The 25,041-nt window shown below is 44.9% G+C and overlaps 2 protein-coding genes across 2 annotated transcripts in view; one reads left to right on the forward strand and one right to left on the reverse strand.

Moving 5' to 3' along the window:
• Positions 1-25,041, reverse strand: part of BCL2L13 (BCL2 like 13) — a 1,170,396-nt gene that overhangs the window by 1,035,636 nt on the left and 109,719 nt on the right. The gene's annotated exons all lie outside the window — the stretch shown is intronic.
• The window catches only part of MICAL3 (microtubule associated monooxygenase, calponin and LIM domain containing 3), a 251,291-nt gene that overhangs the window by 222,844 nt on the left and 3,406 nt on the right, over positions 1-25,041 (forward strand). The window contains exons 29-33 of the mRNA XM_049783345.1: positions 3,756-3,866; positions 6,408-6,501; positions 12,735-12,785; positions 24,672-24,771; positions 24,896-24,969. Coding sequence (XP_049639302.1) covers positions 3,756-3,866; positions 6,408-6,501; positions 12,735-12,785; positions 24,672-24,771; positions 24,896-24,969 — 430 coding nt within the window. The remainder of the gene's footprint in view (positions 1-3,755; positions 3,867-6,407; positions 6,502-12,734; positions 12,786-24,671; positions 24,772-24,895; positions 24,970-25,041) is intronic.

The raw sequence follows: 25,041 nt of genomic DNA on the forward strand, positions 1-25,041 counted from the left end.
ATAAATGGACAAATAAAGGAGAAGGGAAGAGAGAAGAAAAGAGGAGAGATGAGGAGGCTGGAAGGGGATGAGATAACAAGTAGATTAAAGAGAAGAGAAGAAAGGGGAGAGCAGGGGAGTGCCATCGTGCCATCTGGAAGCAGTGTCATTTTTCTTACTCAATTTGGTGTTGGTCTCTGGTACCAGGAATCATTCCCGTCCTCCATCCCATTTCCTCATGGCATTCATCTGGAAGAAAATGTCTGAATTTCTACAGTATGAATAGACTACTGAATAGTATCTATAACCATATATTTAAACCATGAATTTGATTTATACACAAGACAAATTGAGATAAGAGGAGATTGGGAGCAAAGTGAGGAAGAGCCATTTTCTCAGCAGGACAAATGAACCCCAGGCCTTATTCAGACTGGGGTTCACTAACATGTTGCTCCTTCCCTGGGTTCCTCACTCATAGTCCTGTGTAACATTATAAAAAATAATGGTGTTTTGGTCTGTGTGTTTTAAAATTCTAACTGATGTTGCTCCATTTCTGTGTTCCTTTTAACTTTATAAATTATTACTATTATTACTATTCTGTTTTGTTTCCATTGCCATCCCCTTAAAAGTCAATTTATGTACCACAAGCCTTGGCATTCAGGAGATCATATGCATCAAAGGTAGTGTCTCATTCCATTAACTGCTCATTGTTGCATGTGTGTCTGTGATTAACCATAAATCAGGCCCCAGCTTTGCCTTTCAGCCACACTCTCACTAACTTTGCTCAAACATGCATGGAGCTACACCAAACTCTGGCAGTGAATTTTCTTGATCTGTGCAGAGGATGGAATACCTTACTCTGCTGGCTGGAGAGCATGTGGTCATTTTTTGCTGTAACCAGAATAGCCCCTTTAGGACTGGGTGCCCCAGAAAAGAGGAGTCCCCAAGACCCCAACTCTGTGATCTGCAAAGTGAGATGCTTAGGACATTAGAATAACCACTGTAGGGTTCAGAGCGATAGCACAGTGGTAAGGCATTTGCCTTGCATGCGGTCAACTCCGGACGGACCCGAGCTGGCTAGGAGCGAATTCTGAGCACAGAGCCGGGAGTAACCCCTGAGGGCCACCAGGTGCGACCCAAAGACTAAAAAAAAAAAAAAGAACTACTGAAGATTGACCACTACCTATTCAATCTATTCTCTACTATCACTTAAACTCATAGAATAGAGTTTTAAAAATAGACTCCTAGTGAACGAAGAGATAGTACATGGTCTGAGGCAATTGCTTTGTACACAACTGTCCCAGTTTGCTCCCCAGCACTGCATATGGTCCCCCAAACACTGCTGGGAATGATCCCTGAGCACATAGCCAATGGTAAGACTTGAGCACAGTTAGTATGGCTAAAAAATCCTTCCCCCAAAAAAAGTGTTGTGTGTGTGTGTGTGTGTAACACACACGAGTTAAATTTGGAAGTTTTATTTTAAATTCTAAAAGTTTCCTTTTGGCTTGAGCCATAGTACAGCAGGTAGGGGTACTTGCCTTGAACATAGCCCATCCAGATTCAATCCCAAGCACCATATATTATCCCCTGAGCCCACCAGCATCCTGAGCGTCAATGAGTGTGACACCAAAACAATTAAAATTAAAAAAATTAATTAAAAAAGTAAATTCTGGGCTCGGAGAAATAGCACAGCGCTGTTTGCCTTGCAAGCAGCTGATCCAGGACCTAAGGTGGTTGGTTTGAATCCCGGTGTCCCATATGGTCCCCCGTGCCTGCCAGGAGCTATTTCTGAGCAGACAGCCAGGAGTAACTCCTGAGCACCGCTGGGTGTGGCCCAAAAACCAAAAAAAAAAAAAGGTAAATTCTCCTTTATTTTCTTGGAGGCCAGAAAAAGAATTTTTTTTCTTTTTTTTCTTTTTTTTTTTTTGTTTTTTGTTTTTTGTTTTTTGTTTTTTGGGTCACACCCGGCAATGCTCAGGGGTTACTCCTGCCTCTCTGCTCAGAAATCACTCCCGGCGAGCTCAGGGGACCACATGGGACTCCGGGATTTGAACCGCTGTCTGTCCTGTGTTGGTAGCATGCAAGGCTTACCACTGTGGTATCACTCCAGTCCCCCAGAAAGAGAATCTTAAGAACACTTCCCCTAGCATCAGACTATCAGTGGTTGTTGCTGTTTGTTCTGGACATCAAACATACCTTCATACCTTTTCTGCCCAATTTTGCAGGTGGCAGTGCTCTGGTTTCAGCCTCTCTGTGGCATCGTTGATTCTAGAGTACACTGCTGAAACAGGCCACCTGCCACACCTGCCTTCAAGAGCCTCTGCTACTTCTATGTAGACTCAAGGTAGCTCAGGGCCACCCCACAACTCCTTATTTATATTAGTGAGATTGGATATCACCGTAATAAAAAAATAGAAGCATCCCAGTTTTCTCTGCTTCAGTTGTTACCTCTTAAAAGAACTGTATAGGGTCCATAGTAATAGCACAGCAGTAAGGCATTTGCCTTGCACACAGCAGACATGGAATGGACCTGGGTTTGATCCCCAGCATCTCACATGGTCCCTGAACCTGCCAGGATCGATTTCTGAGTGCAGAGCCAGGAATAACCCCTGAGACTGCCAAGTATGGCCCAAAAAACAAAAATAAAAAATAGGGCCTGGAGAGATAGCACAGCGGCGTTTGCCTTGCAAGCAGCCAATCCAGGACCAAAGGTGGTTGGTTCAAATCCCGGTGTCCAGTATGGTCCCCTGTGCCTGCCAGGAGCTATTTCTGAGCAGACAGCCAGGAGTAACCCCTGAGCACCGCCGGGTGTGGCCCAAAAACCAAAAAAATAAAGTAAAATAAATAAATAAAAGAACTGTATAAAAAATGTTCATCTGGGGGCCAGAGAAATAGCATAGAGGTAGGGCATTTGCCTTGCATGCAGAAGGACAGTGGTTTGAATCCCAGCATCCCATATGGTCCCCCAAGCCTGCCAGGAGCATTTTCTGAGCGTAGAGCCAGGAGTAACCCCTGAGCACTGCCGGGTGTGACTCAAAAACAACAAAAAAGCGTTGTTCATCTCAAAAAAGTAGTTTTTGATATCAAGCCACAAACACACACACACACACACACACACACACACACACATCAAAGGATCCTGTTTTGTTCTCCTTTCCCTGTGTGCTTCCTAGAAGCAGAAATCTAGAGGAAACTTTTGCCAATATAAAGATTTTTTGCCAATACTTTCATCCCAACACTGTCCTTTTAAAAAGTAGGCAGTCTGGGGCCGGAGAGATAGCACAGCCTTAGAGCATTCACCTTGCACGCAATCCATCCAGAATGGACGGTGGTTCCAGTCCCAGCATCCCATATGGTCCCCATGCCTGCCAAGATCAATTTCTGAGTGCAGAGCCAGGAGTAATCCCTGTGATCCCAAAATAAAACAAAAAAGTAGGCAGGCAGATGTGAAGAATAGGTGGTCTCCATGGAATTTTGCTCTGTTTTTATTTTAACTTCCTAACAGTCAGTCCCTGTCACAGGAAAAGTATCTCACTTGTAGATCAGAGTGTATCTGGTGACAGAGTGTGTGCCAGTAAATCCTAAAGTCCATGGCTGAGCTGTAGCACATGTCCCCTGCTCACGCTATCTGCTCTGAAGACACTGAAGAAACTGCCCAAACCACTCACCATGCTCTTTTTCCCCAAACCCTTTCTATGCTGCCCACAACCCTTTCCAACCCAAATCACTGGGGCCTATGTGTACCCGCCTGAGGAAATCTGTCTTGTTCTCTTTAGCCAAGAACCTACACAGAGGAAGAATTAAACTCCAAGCTGACCCGGCGTGTGCAGAAGGCAGCCCGGAGACAAGCCAAGCAAGAAGAACTTAAACGGCTACACCGAGCCCAGGTAAAAGCACAAGCCCGCAGGCTGCAGCGTACTTGCAGAGTCCTGTTCTAGAGGGTGTGTCCTGTGCACAACCAGGAGGGTGACATGCAGAGCAGAGATAAGCGTTTATGTAACCTGAGAAGAGCCTCAAGGCTCTTAAGAAGGACTCAAGTCAAAGCTTCTCACTGGAGGCAACTACAGAGGCCCTGTTTATGGGGAGAATAGGATAACTCAAGTAACTAGCTGATAAGGAATCATCATTGTAAACTCTACTGGTAACAGAGAGGCTGACTTGTGGTTTATTGTGGCCTGGCCTTCCTCCTAATTATAAGCTTCTGTCTATACATCTCACTGATAGTAGTTGTTGTTTTGGTGTTTTTGTTTTTTTTTTTAACAAAGAGCCATTTTTTTTTATAAGGCTACATACAAACTATTAGTAGATTCCTAGACAGTGTGGTGGGTTTTTTGTTTTGTATTTTTGGTTTTTGGTCCACACTCAGTGACACTTGGGTTACTCCAGGTTACACGCTCAGAAACCTCCCCTAGTTTAGGGGACCATAACTGGGGGGTTGAACTTCGGTCTGTCCTAGGCTAGCGTGGGCAAGGCAGATGTCTTACCGCTTTCACCACAGCTCTGGCCCCACAATGTGGGTTTTAAGGTGTAGTTAGAGCAAATCAAAAGCTATTCAACAGGGACCGGAGAGATAGCATGGAGGTATGGCGTTTTCCTTTCATGCAGAAGGTCATTGGTTCAAATCCTGGCATCCCATAGGTCCCCAGAGCCTGCCAGGAGCGATTTCTGAACATGGAGCCAGGAGTAACCCCTGCCCGGTGTGACCAAAAACTGAAGAGGAAAAAAAAAAGCTATTCAACAATAAAATAGCATTAACACTGAGTCCCAGTCCTAGTATGAACGAGGGTATTCCTCAGAATTTCATGTTTTATTAAGCATTAAAAACCTAGGGCCAAAACGGTAGTATAGTTGGTAGGGCTTAGCCTTGCACATGACTAATCCTGTTCAATCCCCAACATTCAACATGGTCCCCCAAGCCTGCCAGGAATTCAGAGCAATCCCTGAGCACCACTGGTTATGGCCCAAACACACACACACTTACTCACTCTGGCCAGAGAGACTGTATAGTGTTAGGGCACTTACTGTTCACAAGCTGACCAAATTTCTTGCCAGCATCATTTTGTTTTGGTTTGGTTTAGTTTGTTATTTTTTGTTTTATTTTTGGGCCACACCCGGCAGTACTCAGGTTACTCCTGGCTCTGCACTCAGAAATCCTGGCAGGCTCAGGGGACCATATGTGATGCCAGGAATCAAACCTAGGTCCGTCCCAGGTCAGCTGCATACAAGGCAAACACCCTACCGCAGTGCTATTGTTTTGGCTCCCTCTTCCTACCATCTTATATGGTCCCCATGTCCCGTAATAAGTTCCTGAGTCAGAGCCAGGAGTAAGCCCTAAACATTGTTAGCTCTGACCCAAAAAATTAAAGGGGAGGGACTCAGTCTTTTAGGGCCAGAAAATAGTATTGTGGATAAGGCGCTTGCCTTGCATGTGGCCAACCTGGCTTCAATCCCGAACAACCCCCTTAGTCCCCTGAGTACCACAAGGAATTATTTCTTTTTTGTTTGTTTGTTTGTTTGGGTCCCACCTGGCAGCACTCACGGGTTACTCCTGGAAGTTAAAAATGAAAATGGAGCCCAAGGAATGATTCCTAAGTGCAGAGCCTTGTATGCGGTCACCCAAGATGGATGGTGATTCGAATTCTGGCATTCCATATGGTCCCCTGAGCCTGCCAGGAGCGATTTCTGAGTGCAGGGCCAGGAGTAACTTCTGAGCACCACCAGCTGTCACCCAAAAACAAACAAACAAAAAATCTCTTTCTCTGGATATACCCCACATGTCAGAGAAACTTTTCACTATAATTCTAAATAGGCTACTCCTTTCTAGAGTTCTTTATTTTTGAGGGTTTGGATTTTTGAGCCAGACCTGGAGGTGCTTGTGTTACTCCTGGTACTGCACTCAGAAATCACTACTAGCAGGCTCATGAGGACCATATGGGATGCAGGGGATCAAACCTGGGCTTGTCCCAGGTCAGCCACATGCAAGGCAAGTGCCCTACCACTGTGCTATCACTCCGGCTCCTAGAGTCCTTTTTATGTTGTGGATACAGGAGTTCTTGAATGTTTTTCAAGACTCATGACTAGCGTTTATCAGTCTCGCTGTCAGTACGTCCCAGGTTTAAGTGTTCTTTCTGGGAACATTTACACCCATGTCTTCTGTGAGCTGCTTCTGAGAGTGGTAGGTCCTTTTAATGGCACACACACAACTGATGTTGATGATGATGTGTAGAGCTTGCAGCTGGGGTGGGGGTCTGTGATGTGGGGATCTGCATGCTGTTCTGTGGGCATAATGCCCTGACAAGAGCCTTTCCAGCTTTAGAGTCTCATTGGTATTTCTCCTCTTTGTGTCCTGCAGTTCAGTTTGGTTGTCCTCCTTAGAAAACTAAGGAATAGAAGAAGCTGGTTCTTTATTTTGTTTTGACCCCCCATAGATTATTCAACGGCAGCTGGAGCAGGTGGAAGAGAAGCAGAGGCAGCTGGAAGAAAGAGGGGTTGCGGTGGAGAAGGCGCTCCGTGGGGAAGCAGGTATGTCTACATACCTCAGGGAGGTTGCTGCTTAGGGAAGCCCAGCCCCACCCCAACAGCAGCTAGGTTTATGCTATCTCATCTAGAAGACAGCTTCTTTTCAGGCAGGAGTCTGTGGATTTCCCCTTCTCTCAGAATTGGGGCTTTCTGCTGAACAAAGGAAAAATAAGCACCTCTATGATGTTCTTGAGGCCTGACTCACAGCTAGCCATTAACCTGAAGAGTAAAATCTTGAATTTGACCAGTTTTGCCAGTTCACTAATGGCAAGCACTGGACCTCTTCTTTTTTCTTTCTTTTCTCCCCAGCCCTATCATTTCTATATAAGAAAATGACTGAGACTCAGGGAGATAGTTCCACAAGGAGCCATCACAGAATTGCGCAGCAGGTCACTGGCCTGTTGCTTGCTTGCACCTCCTTTAACTCTCAGGTGCCTTCTCTCTCCTGTCCATGCTGCCCAGAACACTGAGGACACACCCCAAGTGCATTCCCACCTCCTGTGGTGAAGCATACTTTTCCAAAATGACCATCAGGCTCTGATCCCTGAAGATTCATCTCTCGGGAAAGACTGGGCAGGCTGGGGTCTGTGGTTGAGCACTGGGAAGTGACTGACAGCCTTGGGGTGATCATGCTGCTGGGGAAAAACTCTACAGTGTAGTGGGGTTTAGTCAGTGTCCACTAAGGAACCTGTGGGTTGGGTCAGAAAAAAACACAAAGCTTGAGTCATCTCTGGTCCTGAAAAATCTAATAAAGCATGTTGGTTCAAGACCTGAACCCTCTGGGCAGCTCCAGCTATAGCTAGAGCCTGGCTTGAACACAAAGTGACATCTCTTAGCTGTCTCAAGCATCCCCTGGTCCCAATCCAGCCTCTGCATGAAGAAACCTCCATCTTCTTGTTCAATGTAAGCTTTTGGAGTCAGCCTACAAATTGTGAAGCTGGGATGAAGAAAGGTAGTGACCTTAAGTAACCCCATATTACCTCCTCATTCTAGTGGGACAAAGGGTTGGGGAGGTCTGTAAGCTGCCAGAGAACCAGTAAGAGACTGCCAGGACAGGGCTAGCCACTGCCATCAGCCTTGCTAGAAAAATTACTGGGAGTCTGAACTTGTGGTAAGTGCCTGGTTTCAAAATGAAATCATGGAGGGAGTGCTGTGGTGTTGAGGTTTATGTCAGGGGTCTCCTTTCTGAGCCTTTGAAAGCCTAGCAATTGCTGCTGCATAGTTGACTCGGTAATGACCTTCAGAAGGGATTGAAATGAAAGGACAGAAAGATAAGGGTTTGGATATTCTTGGCTTGTGACTCTGCTGGTGCTGGATTGGCTGCCAAAAATGAAATGCAGACACTTGAATCTGAATAAAATCTAAAATGAAATACAAAAACTTGAATCTGAATAAAAAATAAGCCAATAAGCTAGGACTGCAAGACAAACTATCAAGGAATGAAGCTTCATGGGCATAGGAAAGGGGACCCAGGCTCCCCTATGATGTTCCCTACCATTGTGCTGCCTGCTTTGCTTGGCCTCTTCAGTTAAACCTGACCATGAGAGAAACTACTTCTAACTTTCACAGGGCCCTAAGGCCCTGCACCAGTAAGGTGTGTGGGTTATCACCATTCCTTCTCTCCCTCCCCAGATTCCTTCTGCCCTTACTACCTAGTCAGAGTCATTCTGCAGGTGTATGTATTGCATCTCCTAGTTCAAGTAAGTCCTCAAGGAAGACATTCTGTTCCTTGTACTTCCAGAGTACCAGGCCAACTCCTCTGGGCTTGATGGCTGCAGCAGAACATGTGCATGCCTGAATCGCATGCATCCCTCATTCTGGAACAAGCCATATATTTCCTGGCTCAGGGCCAGAAAGAAATGCACCATGACAGACTGGCAAATGATTTATTAAAATACTTTCTAGTTACTTAAATAACTATCTTTTCTTAAACCTATCACTCAAATTTTATTTCAATCAAGTGGTTTTCAAACTTGTTTCTGATTGCACAGCATTTTCACAAGTAGAGCCCAATTCAAATTGAAAAGTTAAAAACATAATTCTTTTTTTTTTTTTTTTTTTTTTTTTTGATTTTTGGGTCATACCCGGGAGCACTCAGAGGTTACTCCTGGCTTTATGCTCAGAAATTGCTCCTGGCAGGCTCGGGGAAACAAAAGGGGTGCCGGAATTCGAACCATCGAATTTTTCTGCATGAAAGGCAAATGCCCTACCTCCATGCTATCTCTCCACCCGCCCCCCCCCCAAAAAAAAAAAAACCATAACTCTTAAGATGTCACTGAATACAAATTTGAAAACACAGATTCTAGTGCAGTTTCAAATGTTGGCATATCTGGCACAGTTCATCACTGTGGAGGGTCTCCTGATACACAATTAGAATTGATGTGAATGGTAACAGATTTTTTTCATTTTGTTTTGTTTTATTTTGTTGTGAGTGGACCATGCCCAGCAGTGCTCAGGGTTTATTTCTATACTCAGGATTATTCCTGGCAGTAGGGGATCGCATGCAGGACCAGGGATTGAACTGGTGTCAGTTTTGTGCAAGGCAAGCACCTTAACCCCTGAGTTCTCTCTCTCTCTCTCTCTCTCTCTCTCTCTCTCTCTCTCTCTCTCTCTCTCTCTCTCTCTCTCTCTCTCTCTCTCTCTCTCTCTCTCTCTCTCTCTCTCTCTCTCTCTCTCTCTCACACACACACACACACACACACACACACACACACACACACACACACACACCTACCAACAGATTTTTTTAAAAAATAATTTCTGGGGCCTGGAGAGATAGCACAGCGGTGTTTGCCTTGCAAGCAGCCGATCCAGGACCAAAGGTGGTTGGTTCAAATCCCAGTGTCCCATATGGTCCCCCGTGCCTGCCAGGAGCTGTTTCTGAGCAGACAGCCAGGAGCAACCCCTGAGCACTGCCGGGTGTGGCCCAAAAACCAAAAAAAAAAAAAAAAAAAAAAAAAAATTCTTTATTTAAACAATGGTTTCAGCCATAAAATGCACATCCCTCTTCACCAGTACAACTTTCCCCACCACCATTGTTCCCCCATTCCCTACCTGTCTTCAAGACAGACATTGTATTTGTCTAACATTGTCATGGTAGCTTTTAGTGTAGTTATTTCTCTAACTGCACTTACCTCTCTTTGTGATAAGTTATCATGGGCTGGTCCTTGTAGCCCTTGCGATTATTATGCTGTCTTTTATTTTTCTTAAATCCCACAGATAAGTGAGACTATTCTGTACTTATCTCTCTCCCTCTGACTTATTTCATTCACTGTAATAGTCTCCAAATCCATCCGTGTATAAACAAATATAGTGACTTCTTTTTTTCTAACAGCTACATAGTATTCTAGTATATAGATGTACCACAGTTTCTTTGGCCACTCATCTGGGTTGTTTCCAGATTCTGGCTATTGTAAGTAGTGCCTAGCAACAGATTTTTAATAACTCCCCTAGAAATTGCAGAATATATGTTTAAACGAGATACTAAAGGCAAAAAGTTGAACAGTATGAATTGTTTTCACAGTTGAATCACTAACAAATCTGACAATTGTTCATATTCATTAAAGAATAGAACTTGGGGGGCCGGGCGGTGGCGCTGGAGGTAAGGTGCCTGCCTTGCCTGCGCTAGCCTAGGACGGACCGCGGTTCGATCCCCCGGCGTCCCATATGGTCCCCCAAGCCAGGAGCGACTTCTGAGCACATAGCCAGGAGTAACCCCTGAGCGTCACCGGGTGTGGCCCAAAAACAAAACAAAAAAAATAAAAAAGAATAGAACTTGGATATATGGGCAATGAAAGTACTCTGACAGGGAGGCATCACCTGCAGGAGCACACTGTCTGGGCTGCTATCCAACTGAATAAACATAAAATGATTCTTAAAAGGCAAAGAATAAAGGGTACAGTAGTGATAGTACAGCAAATAGGTTTGTTGCCTTGCATGTAGCCAACCCCTATCAATCCCTGTCATCTCATATGACACCCCCCCGTACCGTGCCAGGAGTGGTCCCTAAGTACACAGCCAAGAATAAGGTCTGAGCACCACTGGGTGTGGCCCCAAAATAACCCCCCAAAACATCAATATAAAATACTTGAATGTGGCATGTCTTAAGTGGTTTTTTTTAATCAGTTAAATATTTTTGTAAACCAGATATGTAGGAAACCCTGAAACAGCTCTTTAAGAACCATGGCCAGAGCCATGGCGTCTGCCTTACCTGCGCTAGTCTAGGACAAACTGCAGTTCAATCCCCTGGCGTCCCATATGGTCCCCCAAGCCAGGAGCAATCCCTGAGCGTCACTGGGTGTGGCCTGAAAAAAAAAGAAAGAAAAGAACCTAGGGTTCTTTTTCACAGAACAGTTTGAAAACCATTTATTATCTATGCTATTTAGTAAAAGACAGGTTTTCCTGCAGGATTTCCCCACATATCATACCTCTCCCAAAATGATATGTGTTTTTCTTGCTTTATTTTAAGCACATTATTTCCAAGATTGACCTTAGTCAGAAGGCCCAGTGGCCCTATTCCTACTTAGGCAATGATCTTCTTTGAAGCTTCCATGTATATTTTAATTGTTCCTTGTCTCCAGTTTCTGTCTTCTTCCCTTTTTATTACATGGTTCCTACCTTGCCTCAGCCCTTTTCTTATGCGTATAATGATTTGGAAATTCCCAGTCAGACAGTGGGCCCTTCCGCTACCTTCTGTCTCACTCTGTTTCAGAGAAAAGATCTGATATGGACCTGCAATTCCATTGACAAGAGTTCCCAAATGTCCAGACTGCAAGAACTTGGTTCTGAGCTTTTTGCTCTGAAATACCTAGGAAGCTCTTTTTATTTCTGGAAACCTGGTTCAAACTGAATCAAGCCTTGAGCATGAGTTCAGAAAACATTCTGGGGCCAGAGAGATAGCACAGTGGTAAGGTGTTTGCTTTGCATGCAGAAGGACTTTGGTTTGAATTCCGGTATCCCATATGGTTCCCCAAGCCTGCCGGGAGCAATTTCTGAGCGTAGAGCCAGGAGGAACCCCTGAGCCAGATGTGACTAAAAACAAACAAACAAACAAACAAACAACATTCTGGGATTATAGTATCACTTCTGGTTTGTCCATCCTCCTGTAGAAAAAAGACTACCAAGATCAGCAGACAAACTGTAATACAGTAGCAGCTGGCTTTAGTTGTATTCTGCATTTATTTTATTTAATTCCACAATGAGGACCACCTTTTGCCCACCTGCCTAACTTGTCCAATCTTAGCATCTCAAGCATATGAGAAACTTCACATGACTGGACAGCTAGGCAGAGTTAAAGGGCTATGAGAAGTTATTATTGCAGCAGACCTCCAAGACCTTGGGATAGAAACTCAAAACTCATTGCTTGCTTCTCAAGAGAAGGCTGATTCAAGTTGGGGACCCAAACTTCACAAGAAACAGGATCTTTTTCATCTGAAACCCATGCAACAAAAGTGGTCCTACAAGGCGTTTGATATACCCATCATGGGTCATGTGTATGAGTTCCTGGGAAAGTTGATACTAAACCTGAAGATTAGAAGTGGTGGCTTTTGCTTTTGGGACCACACCAGAGATGCTCTTGGGTCACTCCTAAATGTTCTGGGTGCAGTTCCAAGGATTGTACTCAGGATTTCTGCAAGCAGAGCATGCACTCCAGCTCTTGGAGAGCTCTTTCTTGCCCAGGATCATTGTTTTTTCAAAGCTTATTGAGGTTCACATCTTGCCTTCAGGCCCCCAATAGTCTGAGTAAGGAAAGGATCTGCCCTCAGTAATCTGCATTCAGGGATTACTCCTGGCTCTGCACTCAGAAGTCGCTTCTGGCAGACTCGGGGGATCATATGGGATATTGGAAGTCAAAACAGTCTGTCCAGAGTTGGTCTGCACAGAAAACTCCCTTCCACTGTGCTATCACTCCAGTCCCTGTCAATAGGATTGAGTTCAAGTAGGCTAAGCATTCCCAACAAACCAGACATACTATCCTGACAGATGAAAGTCATAAGCAGGAATCGTCATCTGCTGTTAACTGTTCCTGGATTTTTAGTGACACCACCACTAGGAAGTAGTCATTCCAGCATGTATGTTTTAAATACTCTTCCAAAAAGATGCATGTTTTCCAGCTGCTTCTTTTCACCCTCTTGCTGTATTTTGGTGTTTCATATGCTTCATATCATTTGGTTGCTTTGGATATGGGGAACAGGAGGGTTATCTGCTCCAATAACTCTCTCTTCACCTTGTTGTAGACTATTGGGGAGAGTCTTATTACAGTGACCTCATCGACTTGCATCTGGGTGGTATGTATAGCAGCCTCTATTGCGGACACTAACCCTGCTGATACCCTCTCCCACCTGTGCTCCCCAGTCCCTGCTCACAAACAAAAAGAAACCAACCCAGTAACTCAAAGGCAAAAGCACAGACCCTTTTCCAGTTTAAAATTAATCAGCATGCCAGATGCCCACAGCCTCATCTCTAAGAGAAAATATGGAGATGATTTTGGCTGACTGTAGTTATTTTAATTTTTTAATAACAAAATTGTAACTACAGGGCCAGAGAGATAGTATGGAGGTAAGGCGCTTGCCTTTCATGCAGAAGAACGGTGGTTCAAATCCCGGCATCCCATATGGTCCCCCGTGCCTGCCAGGGCGATTTTATGAGCATAGAGCCAGGAGTAACCCCTGAGCGCTGCTGGGTGTGACCCAAAAACAAAACAAGAAAAACAAAATTATAATTCCCTTCACCTCACATCTACAACCTGTTCCTTCAAATAGTGTTTAGTTGTTTAGCAAGAGCAATGTACACCCTCTAACATGGACTTTACTACTCAAGTACACACACATACACACACTCTCTCACTATAATGTCACCTCTGCCCTGATTTTTATCCCTCATAATTGTAGGTGTCATAGTTACTATATAGTTCTCTGACAGCCACACAACAATGTGGAGAGATCATTTCATTAACCATTTTCTTTAAGGTGTACATGTTTCTTCAAGGAAACATGGAGAAAGTGTCACCTGTGATTCCTGCCCGTATCACCAAACTAGAGCAGTGTTGACATACACGTATAATGATGTCCATACTTTCTCGCTGTCTTCAGACTGTAGAGCTCTTCTCAATCCAGGAGAAATCTTGGGCAGTGGATTTCAAAGTGTGGTTCATGAACCAGCAGCATCACTGTCACCTACAAGCAAGTTATAACAGTGAATCTCAGCCCCTGTTCCTGATATTCCAAATCTAAAAGGGACACAAGAGAAATAACAAGCATAGGAGTTAAGATAATTAATTGTCTTGCACATGGCCAACCTCAGTATTTCAGTACTTCATATAATTCCCCTGAACACCATTGGATATAGCCCCCCAAAAAACTTTAAAAAGCAAATAAGAAATTGGAGATGAGACCTGACTCTGTGGTTTAACATTCAGTTCCAGTGATTGCAGTGGAGGAGAAAGAAACCCTTCCTTAAAGGAACTCATATCTGTTATTGGTTACAAGACCCACCCTTTGTATCAGCATAGAGAAGTAATCAGTGTTATTTCTAGTCTTGGTGTACTGCTCCTGGAAAGCTGTCGTCTTGTCAAAGGCAATTCCAACCAGGTACTCCCAAGGATTAACCAGCAGAGACTCAAGCATCTTCTTCAAGTTTCTATATCTTGGTTGGGTAGTACAACCATGGCACACCCCATGCACTTGAAGGCTCCTAGTCTAGAGGTGGTCTCAAGACAAAAATCTTCCAAATGACAAATGATCTTGCTCTTTTTGTTTGTTTGGACCACACCCAGCAGCACTCTGATTATTCCTGGCTCTACGCTATAAAATTACTCCTGATAGGCTCAGGAGACCATATAATATAAGATGCTGGGGATTGAACCAGGTCAAGTGCACACGAGGCAAAAGCCTACCAGCTGTGCTATCACTCCAGCCCCTAAAAAAAAATTTTTTTAAGAGTCATTTCTTAGCCCATTCACTTAAAAACCAAAGGTATCAGAGGTATTACAGGACATCAGGTCTTATATGCATCCTATGTGAGCTATTAATGCTGGGAGTAACTGCTGAGGTGTGACCCCCAAATATAAAAGGTAGGATTGAGTTATTCCAACTGGAATTCAAGGCTATCTTAAAGGAGGAGTTGTGGGTCCTGTGGTGGGTGAGTTGTCATTCTGTTTTATCTGCATTGACCCAGTGCACCTTGGAGCTGCTGCCACTGTTGCTTCCAGTGCCCATAAGCTCTTCCACTCCCTGTGACAATTTTGCTGTAAAAGGGCTGATGCTTCCATTCCAGTTAACAAATCCCATCCCTATATAATCCTCTTGATTTCTTTCCACCTCCTCCTAACACTCAGGTGGGTGGGGGCCATTCTAAATAAACTTCAATGTGTAGAAAAAATTATTTTAATTCATAGTCTTCCAAAAGGAACTGTTAAATCTCATTTTCTTAAAATTATCTTCACCTTTCATTCCAAGTCCAAGATAATGTTCATTTTACTATTGCCTCACAGATTACCTCCTATGTTGTCTTTTTTCTCTTTATTTTGGGGGGAGTGGTGGTGGTGGTAGTGAGCCATAGCAGTGCTTGGATAGCTCTATTCTCAGGGGCCAATCCCAGAGTACTCAGATAGAACTGGGGTCAGAGCCTGTGTTCTCTTCTCTCCAACCCAAAGGTGTGTTTTGTTTATCCCCATTGTTTCAGAGGTAAAATGTAGTCGGCTGTTTTGTTTCTGTGTCCTGGGATTCCAAACAACAGACTTTAGATTTATAATTCTAACAAGTTTTAGGTAGAAAGAAAACAAACAAGAAACTGGGTACATTCTCTGAATTATAAACACACATACCCCCAATTATATACCTCATAGCTTCTGTATTATCTCTGACCTTTATCATCTCATCTTCAGTTGGTTCATTATGACTCCTATGTACAATTTAGACTTTCTTGTGGATTCTATTCAGCACAGAGACACTAGACACTGTGTCTGTCTACTGTAAAGTATGAAGGAAACATTCCTAAGCATATGCCTTGTCCACCCTTCAAAATCAGGGGCTTTTGACCTGTGTTTATAAAGCTGCAGGAGAAAAACAGATCCTTTCCCAGTTTCTGCTGTTTTATTATTGGAATATTTGGGAATCGTTATTATTGAGGAGGGGGAAGGCAAAGTCACACTTTTGAAATCCAGAAGTAAAAATCTCAAAGGCCACATCTGAAGCCCCTTTGTTGGACCTGATGTCATCTTCTCTTTTGTGGATATGACAAAGCTCCAAGCAATACTGGATTCAGTATCTACCCCACAGTAGCCAGAAAACTGGTCCTCCTCTCACTTACAGTGCTTCACTGGGTTCACAGCTGGCTCCTAGCCAACAGTCTAAAGGCTCTAAATAAGTTTCTTTTTGAGCCACGGAGTATAAAGAATAGAGATCCCTTCACATAACTGGCCTTCTGATTTTAGAGAAACCATTAAATAGACACTTTAGGAGCTTTTGGTCAGAGAGGAAGGAAGTAAGTGTCCCTGACTAATCTAATTTGACTTACCTCTTCTTCTACCGGACACTAAACAGGATCAACCTACCCTACCCAGCCACATTTGTAGTACTCAGACACTATAAGACAGATAGATGGCTAAAAATGTGTAAATTTAAAGTATTTTGGGGCCGGAGCAGTGGCCTGCTCTGCCTTGCACACGCTGGCCTAAGATGGACTGCAGTTTGATCCCCCGGCATCCCATATGGTCCCCCAAGCCAGGAGCGATTTCTGAGCGCATAGCCAGGAGCATCATAACCCTGAGCATCACTGGGTGTGCCCCCCCCCCCAAAAAAAAAAAAAAACCTGTAAAACATTTCTCTTCTGAAACTTTCAGTTAAAAATACATGCACTTGGGGCCGGTGAAGTGGCGCTAGAGGTAAGGTGTCTGCCTTGCAAGCACTAGCCAAGGAAGGACCACGGTTTGATCCCCCGGCGTCCCATATGGTCCCCCCAAGCCAGGGGTGATTTCTGAGCGCTTAGCCAGGAGTAACCCCTGAGCATCAAACGGGTGTGGCCAAAAAAAAAAAAATACTTGCACCTAGGACTAGAGCAACAGTCTTAGTACTAGTACAACAGGTAGGACACATTTGTCTTGCTGACCTAGGTATGATCCCTGGCATCTCATATGGTCCCTCAAGCACCTCCAGGAGTGATTCCTACAGCAGAGCCAGAGGAAAAAAACTGAAGACTGTCAGGTATGGCCCAAAATCATGTACTTTGGGCCAACAAGATAATATAGCAGGTAGGGTTCTTGCATGCATCCAGTATGGGTTCAATTCCTAGCATCACATATGTCCACTGACTACTGCCAGATGTGACCAAAATAAATTATTTTAATATGTATATGCACTGAATGCTAAAGGCCCTTATTTCTCAACTTTATGTCTCAAGGGAAGATTGAAAGAATGTGAACGGCTGAAAAGTGATGTGTTGTTTCCGATAAGCTAGGATGGTAGGCAAAAAGGGCCTGACTTACTCCCCTCTCCTTTTATTTCCTTCCCATAATTTAATTGGTAGATTGGGGGGGGTGGTTTGGGCCACACCTGGCGTTGCTCAGGGGTTACTCCTGACTATCTGCTCAGAAATCGCTCCTGGCAGGCACGGGGGACCATATGGGACACTGGGATTCGAACCAACCACCTTAGGTCCTGGATCGGCTGCTTGCGAGGCAAACACCGCTGTGCTATGTCTCTGGCCCTTGATTGGTAGATTTATATAACACTATGTCTCCCCTAGAACTGCATGTGCTCTTGGACTGGGTATGCTGGACCAAAAACCTTCTACCTACTAAGGATGCCTGCCAGGAGTAATTCTGCCAACATGGCCTGTTTTGTTATATATGCTGCCAAAGCAAGCAGTACATTGCACCTGCTTTAATTTAGGCATCTTAGCCTTGCAGGACTAAGCCTTTGGGCTTCCTCTTGTAAGGGACATGCCCCTGACAAAGCTCATTTAACAGCATGTGATTACTCTTTCCTTGCATCAGACCACATAAGCCTTAACACAAAAGAATAAAAACCCCATTCTCCCAGTCCTGTTCATGTCTCTTCCTTCAAATTTATTCTGATAGATTGGCCAACTGAACATCAGGGAAATTCCCCTAATATTTCTTAGAAAAAGATAAGATCACTAATAATACAACTATTCTATTAGTTGACTAAAAAACTGGTGGGAAACCAAAGCAATCATACAGCAGATAGACTAGAGCATTTGCCTTGCACACAGCTGACCCAGTCCTGGCACCCCAGCTGGTTCCCCTGAGCACTAACAGGAGTAAACCTCGAGCATCACCAGGTATGGGTTCCTTTCCTGACTGCACCCACCTCCTCCCAGTAGAGTTACTGTTGTGGGCTGTGCGACTCAGCATTAAAAAACTTGCCTTGCATGTTTGAGACTTTTGTTTTCACCCCCAGTACTTTTACGGGGCGAGGGGAGACAGGTTCTGCTACAACATTAGTGAGGTGCTAGTAAATGTAGTGACTCTACTGTGACTAATGAAAGTCTTACAAGACTGGAGCTGGCCTAGAAACGTTTTTTGTTTGTTTGTTTGTTTGTTTTTTGGTCACACCCGGCAGTGCTCAGGGGTTACTTCTGGCTCTGGACTCAGAAATTGTTCCTGGCAGGCACGGGGGACCATATGGGATGCCAGGATTCGAACCACTGTCTGTCCTGTGGTGGCAGCGTGCAAAGCAAATGCCCTACCACTGTGCTATCTCTCCAGCCCCTGGCCTAAAAACATTTCTGGGGCCCTTGAGCAGGAAAGCAAAACCTCTTAATGGAGCTAATACCTTAGCACTGAGCATGCAGACTTTCATTTGTTTTGTTTTGGGGTTATACCTGGCAGTGCTCAGGGTTTACTTCTGGCCTTGTGCTCAGGAAACCTGACAGTGTAATGATATAAACAGCACAGACCATTTGTGGTACAGGGGTTAAAACCCAGGATGTCTGTGTGCAAGACAAGCACACACACTACCTGCATTACTATCTCTGCAATCCTTAGACAGGTTTTTCCCAAATGTAACTAGAGGAAGACCCTGGGCTACTTTACAGATGAGGGCTGGGGATTAGAGTTGGGTCAATCCTGGTGATACTAAGGGTTTACTCCTGATTCTGTGCTCGGAGTACACTTCTGATGATGCTTGAGGGAATCTGCGTGGTTCAGAATCAAAACAATTCACCACATATAAAACAACACCTTAGCCCTTGTATTATCTCTCCAGCTTTAGGGATTTTCTGAGATTTTGGAGAGGGAGTGTTTGGGTTGTTCTGTTTGTTTTGTTTTGTTTTTGGATCACACCTGGAAGTGCTCAGGGCTCACACCTGACTTTACAGGCAGGGATCACTCCCGGAAGGCTCATGAAACTATATGAGACAGCAGGATCATACTTGGGTCAGCCACAAGTATGGGAAGTGACCCATCTACTTTATTATGGCTCAGTCCCTCACCCCTGCTTTATAGACTTACACATGAAACAAAGTTAACAATTTATCAAGGGGCCCGGAGAGATAGCACAGCGGCATTTGCCTTGCAAGCAGCCGATCCAGGACCAAAGGTGATTGGTTCGAATCCCAGTGTCCCACTTGGTCCCCCGTGCCTGCCAGGAGCTATTTCTGAGCAGACAGCCAGGAGTAACCCCTGAGCACCACCAGGTGTGACCCAAAAAACAATTTATCAAATAAGTGGTGTGTGGTTGGCAAATTTGAGTCCAAAAAGTTTAGTATTATAATATATGAATTTAATAATTTTATTTTTTTGGGAGGTGGGTCACTCTCGGGTACACTCGGGTTACTGTGCTCAGAGCTCTGTGCTTAGAGCACCTAGCAGGCTTGGGGGACCATACAGGATGCCAGGAATCGAACCGGGGTCTATCCTGTGTCAGTCACGTGCTAGGCAAACACCTTACCACTGTGCTATCGCTCCGGGATGAGTTTAATAATTTTCAAGTGATATGCAGCTGTCGGTGGTAACTCAACTCTTGAAGTCAAGAACATGATCAGTACTTAAAGGAAATGCAGCATCAGAAATTGGGATTTGTATAATCTTGCTTTCTCTCCTCAAACCTTTCCCCCAGGCTTTAAGCCTGGAGATGGAACGGGAGAGTAGGAAGAGGTAGATACCTAAAATAAAACTGGACCATACTCTACTTCTCAGGACTTTATTGGAGCTTCATTCAAATCCTTTATTTGAATGCAGAGATATTATTGCCTGTCCAGGTCATCAGCCCAGGTCAATGTGGAGATCAAATGAATTAACACAATGGAAGGTGTTTTGAAACTATACAGTTGGCCCCAGGTGCTTTCCTGCATGATACTGGACTCTAAGGGAATGTGTCCATCTGCTTCCCCAAGTGAAAGAGAATGGGTGCAAAGGAACTACTGGTAGTGACCACTGATCAATGGGCAGTAAGTAAACTGAGTCCATTTGCTGCCCAGGTAGAAGGTGGGGCAGGTCAGCAGTTGAGCATGAATGAAACCTAGTTTGAATCCAATGCTACCAAAAAGGAGAGAAAGTAATAACCATGCAGTGCAGGCTTGCCCAGCTCCTTTCAGAAGTTGGGGTTCCTCGCTGCATTTCCAAATCTCTGTCGTGAATAGTGTGTTGCCCCATTGTCTCTAATAGAAAGAGTTTAGAAAATCTGGGCAACAGAAACTCGATAAAATAAGCTAGAAGCTCTGTTATGTGCTGTCCTGAAAGTCAACATATATCTTATCATTCAGGAAGATTCATACTTCTTTCTAAGATCTGTGCTCATTTCATTTTTTTCTTATTCTTCCTTGCTAACAACCACCCACTTTGAGTTACTCTGTAGGGCCTGGTTAGTCCCAGGAAGAGGATGAGAGTGCCTACTGGCATTGTATTTGATGGGATTTCTCTTGGAATCTCGAACCCCCAATGTAGACTCTAAGAGTTTTGATAACCAAGAAGGTTAGGGGCCAGAGTGATAGCACAGTGGGTAGGGCATTTGCCTTGCACACAGCTGACCCAGGTTTGCTCCTCAACATCCGATATGGTCCCCTGAGCCTGCCAGGAGTAACCATTGAGTGCTGCTGGGTGTGGCCCCAAAACAAAAAGACCCAGGAAGGTTAGTGTAGAGAGCTCTCAAGGGTAAACTGGTTTATAAGGAAAAAGAAATGGCTATGCCAGCATTCCACAGGCCCACAGCACTATAGAGAATACATTGATTGACAGGCTTAACAAGACTTGGCACCTGCATTTATTCAGGTGCAAATAAAGGGACCTCTCAGTGAGTCGCTTGTCTCTTTAGCCTTTCTGTTGACTAAAATTGGGTTATTTCTTAAACCCAGTTGGAACTGTAAACATATCCACACTCTGCACCCACCCCTCCAGTGCCCGAGTCTGTTTTCCTGGGCTCTGTTCCCTGTGTGCCCATGGTTCTGTGATGGTTCCTTGCTGAGTTCTCTCCCTCTTCCTTGAGTCACCATCAGGTCTCCCTTGGTCCAAAAGTGTCCCTGTGCATTGTCTTCTCCCAGCTGCCCCATCTCTGGCTCTAATCAGCATTGTTACTGTGAGTTTTTGGCATGTCCTGTAAACTCATCCCATTTTGGTCTTATGGTCCAAAGATTGACAGCCTTTCCCCAATGGTGGCCCCGGATTATGGTGCAAATGTGGAGGAGCTGGAAGGAAAGGGAGTAACTGGTTCTTCCTGGCATACGGAGGTATTGATACCAATATAATTGAATGTATATGGGGATACATTTTTCTTGAACATGCTCTAGCTTACAATGGAAAGTAGAGCCTGGGTCAAATGCCAGGAATCCCATGCCAGATTAGGTGTGACCCAGCCTCTTGCCATGCTCATGACAACCTGGGAGTCACCACTCTCCTTCCATAGGTTAGTCAAGGTTAGCCTTCCATTCAGCATGTGCATTTATGGTGCTGTCTGAGAATATTTTACATGAATTTGCTTCTTGATCCTGGGTTTGCATTTGCAAACCTGGAGGCATCTGGTCTACATATTTAATAATGTCTTCCACAGACAAACGTCATCTGGTAGGCAGATGAGAGGTATTGAGTTTAGAGGTCTGCTCACCTGGCATTTCTCAGGGGCTATCACTGCTCTGTGCTCAGGAGTAGCTTCTAGCAGTGCTCAGAGATTAGAAACAAGATGTACAGATGCACCTAACCTCCTGCACTGTCTCTCCGGCCCCAGACATAGAATGGTTTTTTGTTTTTGTTTGTTTGTTTGTTTGTTTCTTCGGGGGCGGTTTACAAAACCAAAAGACACAGTCAAGGCCCTCCAAATAAGGGTTAGAGAAAGGCCGACTGAGCACCCCACAGACCCCTTAGCCCCCTTTGTGAAGGAAAAGCAGCTGCCTTTCCAGCATCCCCAGCCTTGCTGTGCCACCAGGCCTGCTATTGTTCAGTCTCCCCGCTGGAAAAAGGACATTTGTAGACTGTTTCCCTTGTTTCTGCTTCTCCATTTCTTGTATTTTTTTTTCTTTTCCTCCTGTTGTTCCTTTCTCACTTTCTCTGCTTTTGTCCTCTGCCTGTTTTTAATTTCACCTTCTCCTTGTCCCTTTCCACTTCCAAATTCCTGCTCCTCTTTTTCCTCTTTTTTTTGTCTTTCTCCGTCTCCTCTTTCTTGTTTGGTCCTTTTTGAAGTTGAGCCCAGTGGCGGGACTCCGCGGCGTAGACCTCTCTCCTTCTGCCCTTGCTGTGTCCAGGAAGGTAATGTAACTCCCCCAACCTCATCCCACTGCCTCTCAGGGTCATAGCAACAGTAGCCAAAATGGGACCCAAAACCCAGCTATTTCTTTCTCTTTCTCTGATACCCAATAGCCCTACCGCAGAATTTCTTGCGTCTGCGGCAGTTCCTACAAGGTACAGTATCCCTGTGACTAAGGGGAGGACTGGGCATGAGTGAAGCCAGACAGCCTGCAGTACAGCCGGGCCTTTTCATCTGTAGCTGAGTGTCCCACAGTACTGCCTTCCTGTGGTCACCTTTAATCCTTTAAGTCCATCAGCTAGAGGGGCCAGGGCCACAGGCAGCTTTTGTATTGGTGGAGTCGAGGAATACTGTCCTTACAAAGATTGGTCTACACAAAAGCCCCAAGTTCTTTTCCAAAACAACCACCAAAAGCAAACTTCTCTACCCTGTGTCTTGCTGAGTGTGTGTGCGTGTGTGTGTGTGTTTTAAATTTGTCTGATTTGAAGTCTGTTGTGATAAAATTGTCATTGAAAAGGCATGTGGGACGGGGCAGGAGTGTGGTCATGACTAACCTTTGCTAACCTCTTACTTTCTTCTCCATGGCTCTCACATTCGACTTTCACCCCCTCCCCCATATACCTTTGCTCATTGGCTGTGAACGGTCTCTACCATAGCTCATGAGCAGTGTTCAAATGTCTCCTAGTGGAATCTTTTGTCCTTGCATATGGGGAGGTGGGAAGAAGGGAGAGACTTAACAGTGTGTTCACAACACACAGCGCTGAACAGCTTGCATGCCTCAGGACTTCATCTTCCATGACCATGTGGGCACAGTGTGCAGAGACGCTCAGAAAGGAATGCATGGAACTGAGCATTAGGCTGCTTTAAAAGCCAAAGAACCAAGTCCATTGGGTTGGGTGAGGAGAATCCTGGTCCCTGAATACTCTGGGCATGTGCTCCTGTAGTCGGCTCATCTAGGTAGGAAGGCGCTTCCATCCTCTGGAAGGGAGTAGGACCCATCCACAGACGCAGGGGCACTTCACTGCCTGTGCAAACACTAACCCCTGTTTATATGAACACTGTAGTTTACCATTGCTCTGTCAAACATGGCTCCAATTGAAATGCTATATCGGGCTTGGGGCCACTGTGTATCAAGGAAACCCTAGTGCAAAAAGCTCTGTCTGGCTGTGTACAGGGAAATCAGATGGGAAGAAAGTAAGCAGTGAGTAAGGAGCCTTTTGATGAGAACTGTCCCATCCAAGGGGCAATGTTTTGTTTTGTTTTTTTCTTTACTGGATGTAACATCCAACCCATTGACTCAAAAAATGGAAAGAACTAAAAAGGACCAGTGCCCCTTAACTTGGGCCTCATGACTGGACTTCAGGAATCCCGTGAACACCCTGAAATCCTAAGTAAAATGGGTTGGAACTCTATACATGTGCATTTTTCTAGGCAAGTTTAAAGCTTTCCTGAGATTCTCAACATGGTTAGGAATCCAAAATTATTGAAGGAGCATTGAGTCTACCTGTTGCCTTTGGCAGTACCACACTCCTGCCAATACCTTTTTGTGCTCCAAAAAAAGTTTGCTCTCTTGGGTGATTTGAATTCTTGAAAAGTTCTTCTTCCATATTTTTGTATAGTGAAGCCCAGAGGGTCAGGCTACTCCTCACGGATGTCAGCACCAGTCATGTGTTAGTGTGAGGCAGCCATCAACCCCCATAACTGCTATTGGGATTGGGTCAGAACAGCAGATGTTAGGGATTTGCTGGCATTTATCTGTCAATCAGATAATCAGAAAACTGATTATTGTGGGATCTATTGCTTCTGCCAGCATTGGGGAAGGAGATTGTCATGAAGCCAGACAGATCAGAGACTGAAAAAAAGTATCTCCCTGGTCAGGATATAAAGAAGTGAGACAGGTATACTGCTTCCTCAAAGAGGCAGCAGCCCAGGAAAGGGCTGGGCTAATGAGTATAATTTATGAGAAGAGCAATGTATTTATGAATCCAGAGTTGCCTTGTTCAGTTAGATTCATTTCCTCAGAAAAATCCTCGTACCAATTAAGAAATGAATGAAAAAGACAGGAGAGAGAGCGAGAGCACACAAAGCATAAACTTACCAAAGAAAGGCTAAGGATGAAGTTCAGTGGTTGAGTCCTGGCCTTGCAAGTCTGAGGCCTTGTACTTGGTCCCTGGCATCATCAAAATAAAGAGAAAAGCATTGAGAAGTGAGGGCCAAACTAGCTGTGACCACATGCCTCTGAGGGTGAAGGTCCTGCATGGACAGGACGAATGCACAGGCTCCTTAGATCCCAGTGGGAAGGACAGCACCCCGCCCGCCTCCTTTGGCTATAGGCAAACTTGGAACCTGGCTTGGGAGTGAGTGTTCCAGCAACATCTTGCTCGGCTCTCTTTGCACATTTGCCCCAGTGTGATGATTCTGCTGTCCAGGGCAGATAGCAGACACTTCTGCAACCTGACACCCGTTTTCTCTTGGCAGGCATGGGTAAGAAGGATGACCCCAAGCTGATGCAGGAGTGGTTCAAATTGGTGCAAGAGAAAAATGCTATGGTGCGCTACGAGTCGGAACTGATGATCTTGTGAGTAACCAGTTAAGGAGGATCATCAGCTCTAATTGCCACAGCAAGAACCCAGTTCCTTCATAATTTAGAAAGTGATGAGTTATTCCCTCAGTCATTGTACCTTGGTTTTCTCTTACTCCAGTGCCCGGGAGCTGGAGCTGGAAGACCGGCAGAGCCGCCTGCAGCAGGAGCTGCGAGAGCGGATGGCAGTGGAAGGTAAGTGCAGGCGGGAGGTAGTCAGGCCTGCTGCTTCTGATTCTGAAGACCTCATGCCTATGTTTATTTTAT

Source organism: Suncus etruscus, chromosome 11, assembly GCF_024139225.1.
Source record: "Suncus etruscus isolate mSunEtr1 chromosome 11, mSunEtr1.pri.cur, whole genome shotgun sequence".
Taxonomy (NCBI): domain Eukaryota; kingdom Metazoa; phylum Chordata; class Mammalia; order Eulipotyphla; family Soricidae; genus Suncus; species Suncus etruscus.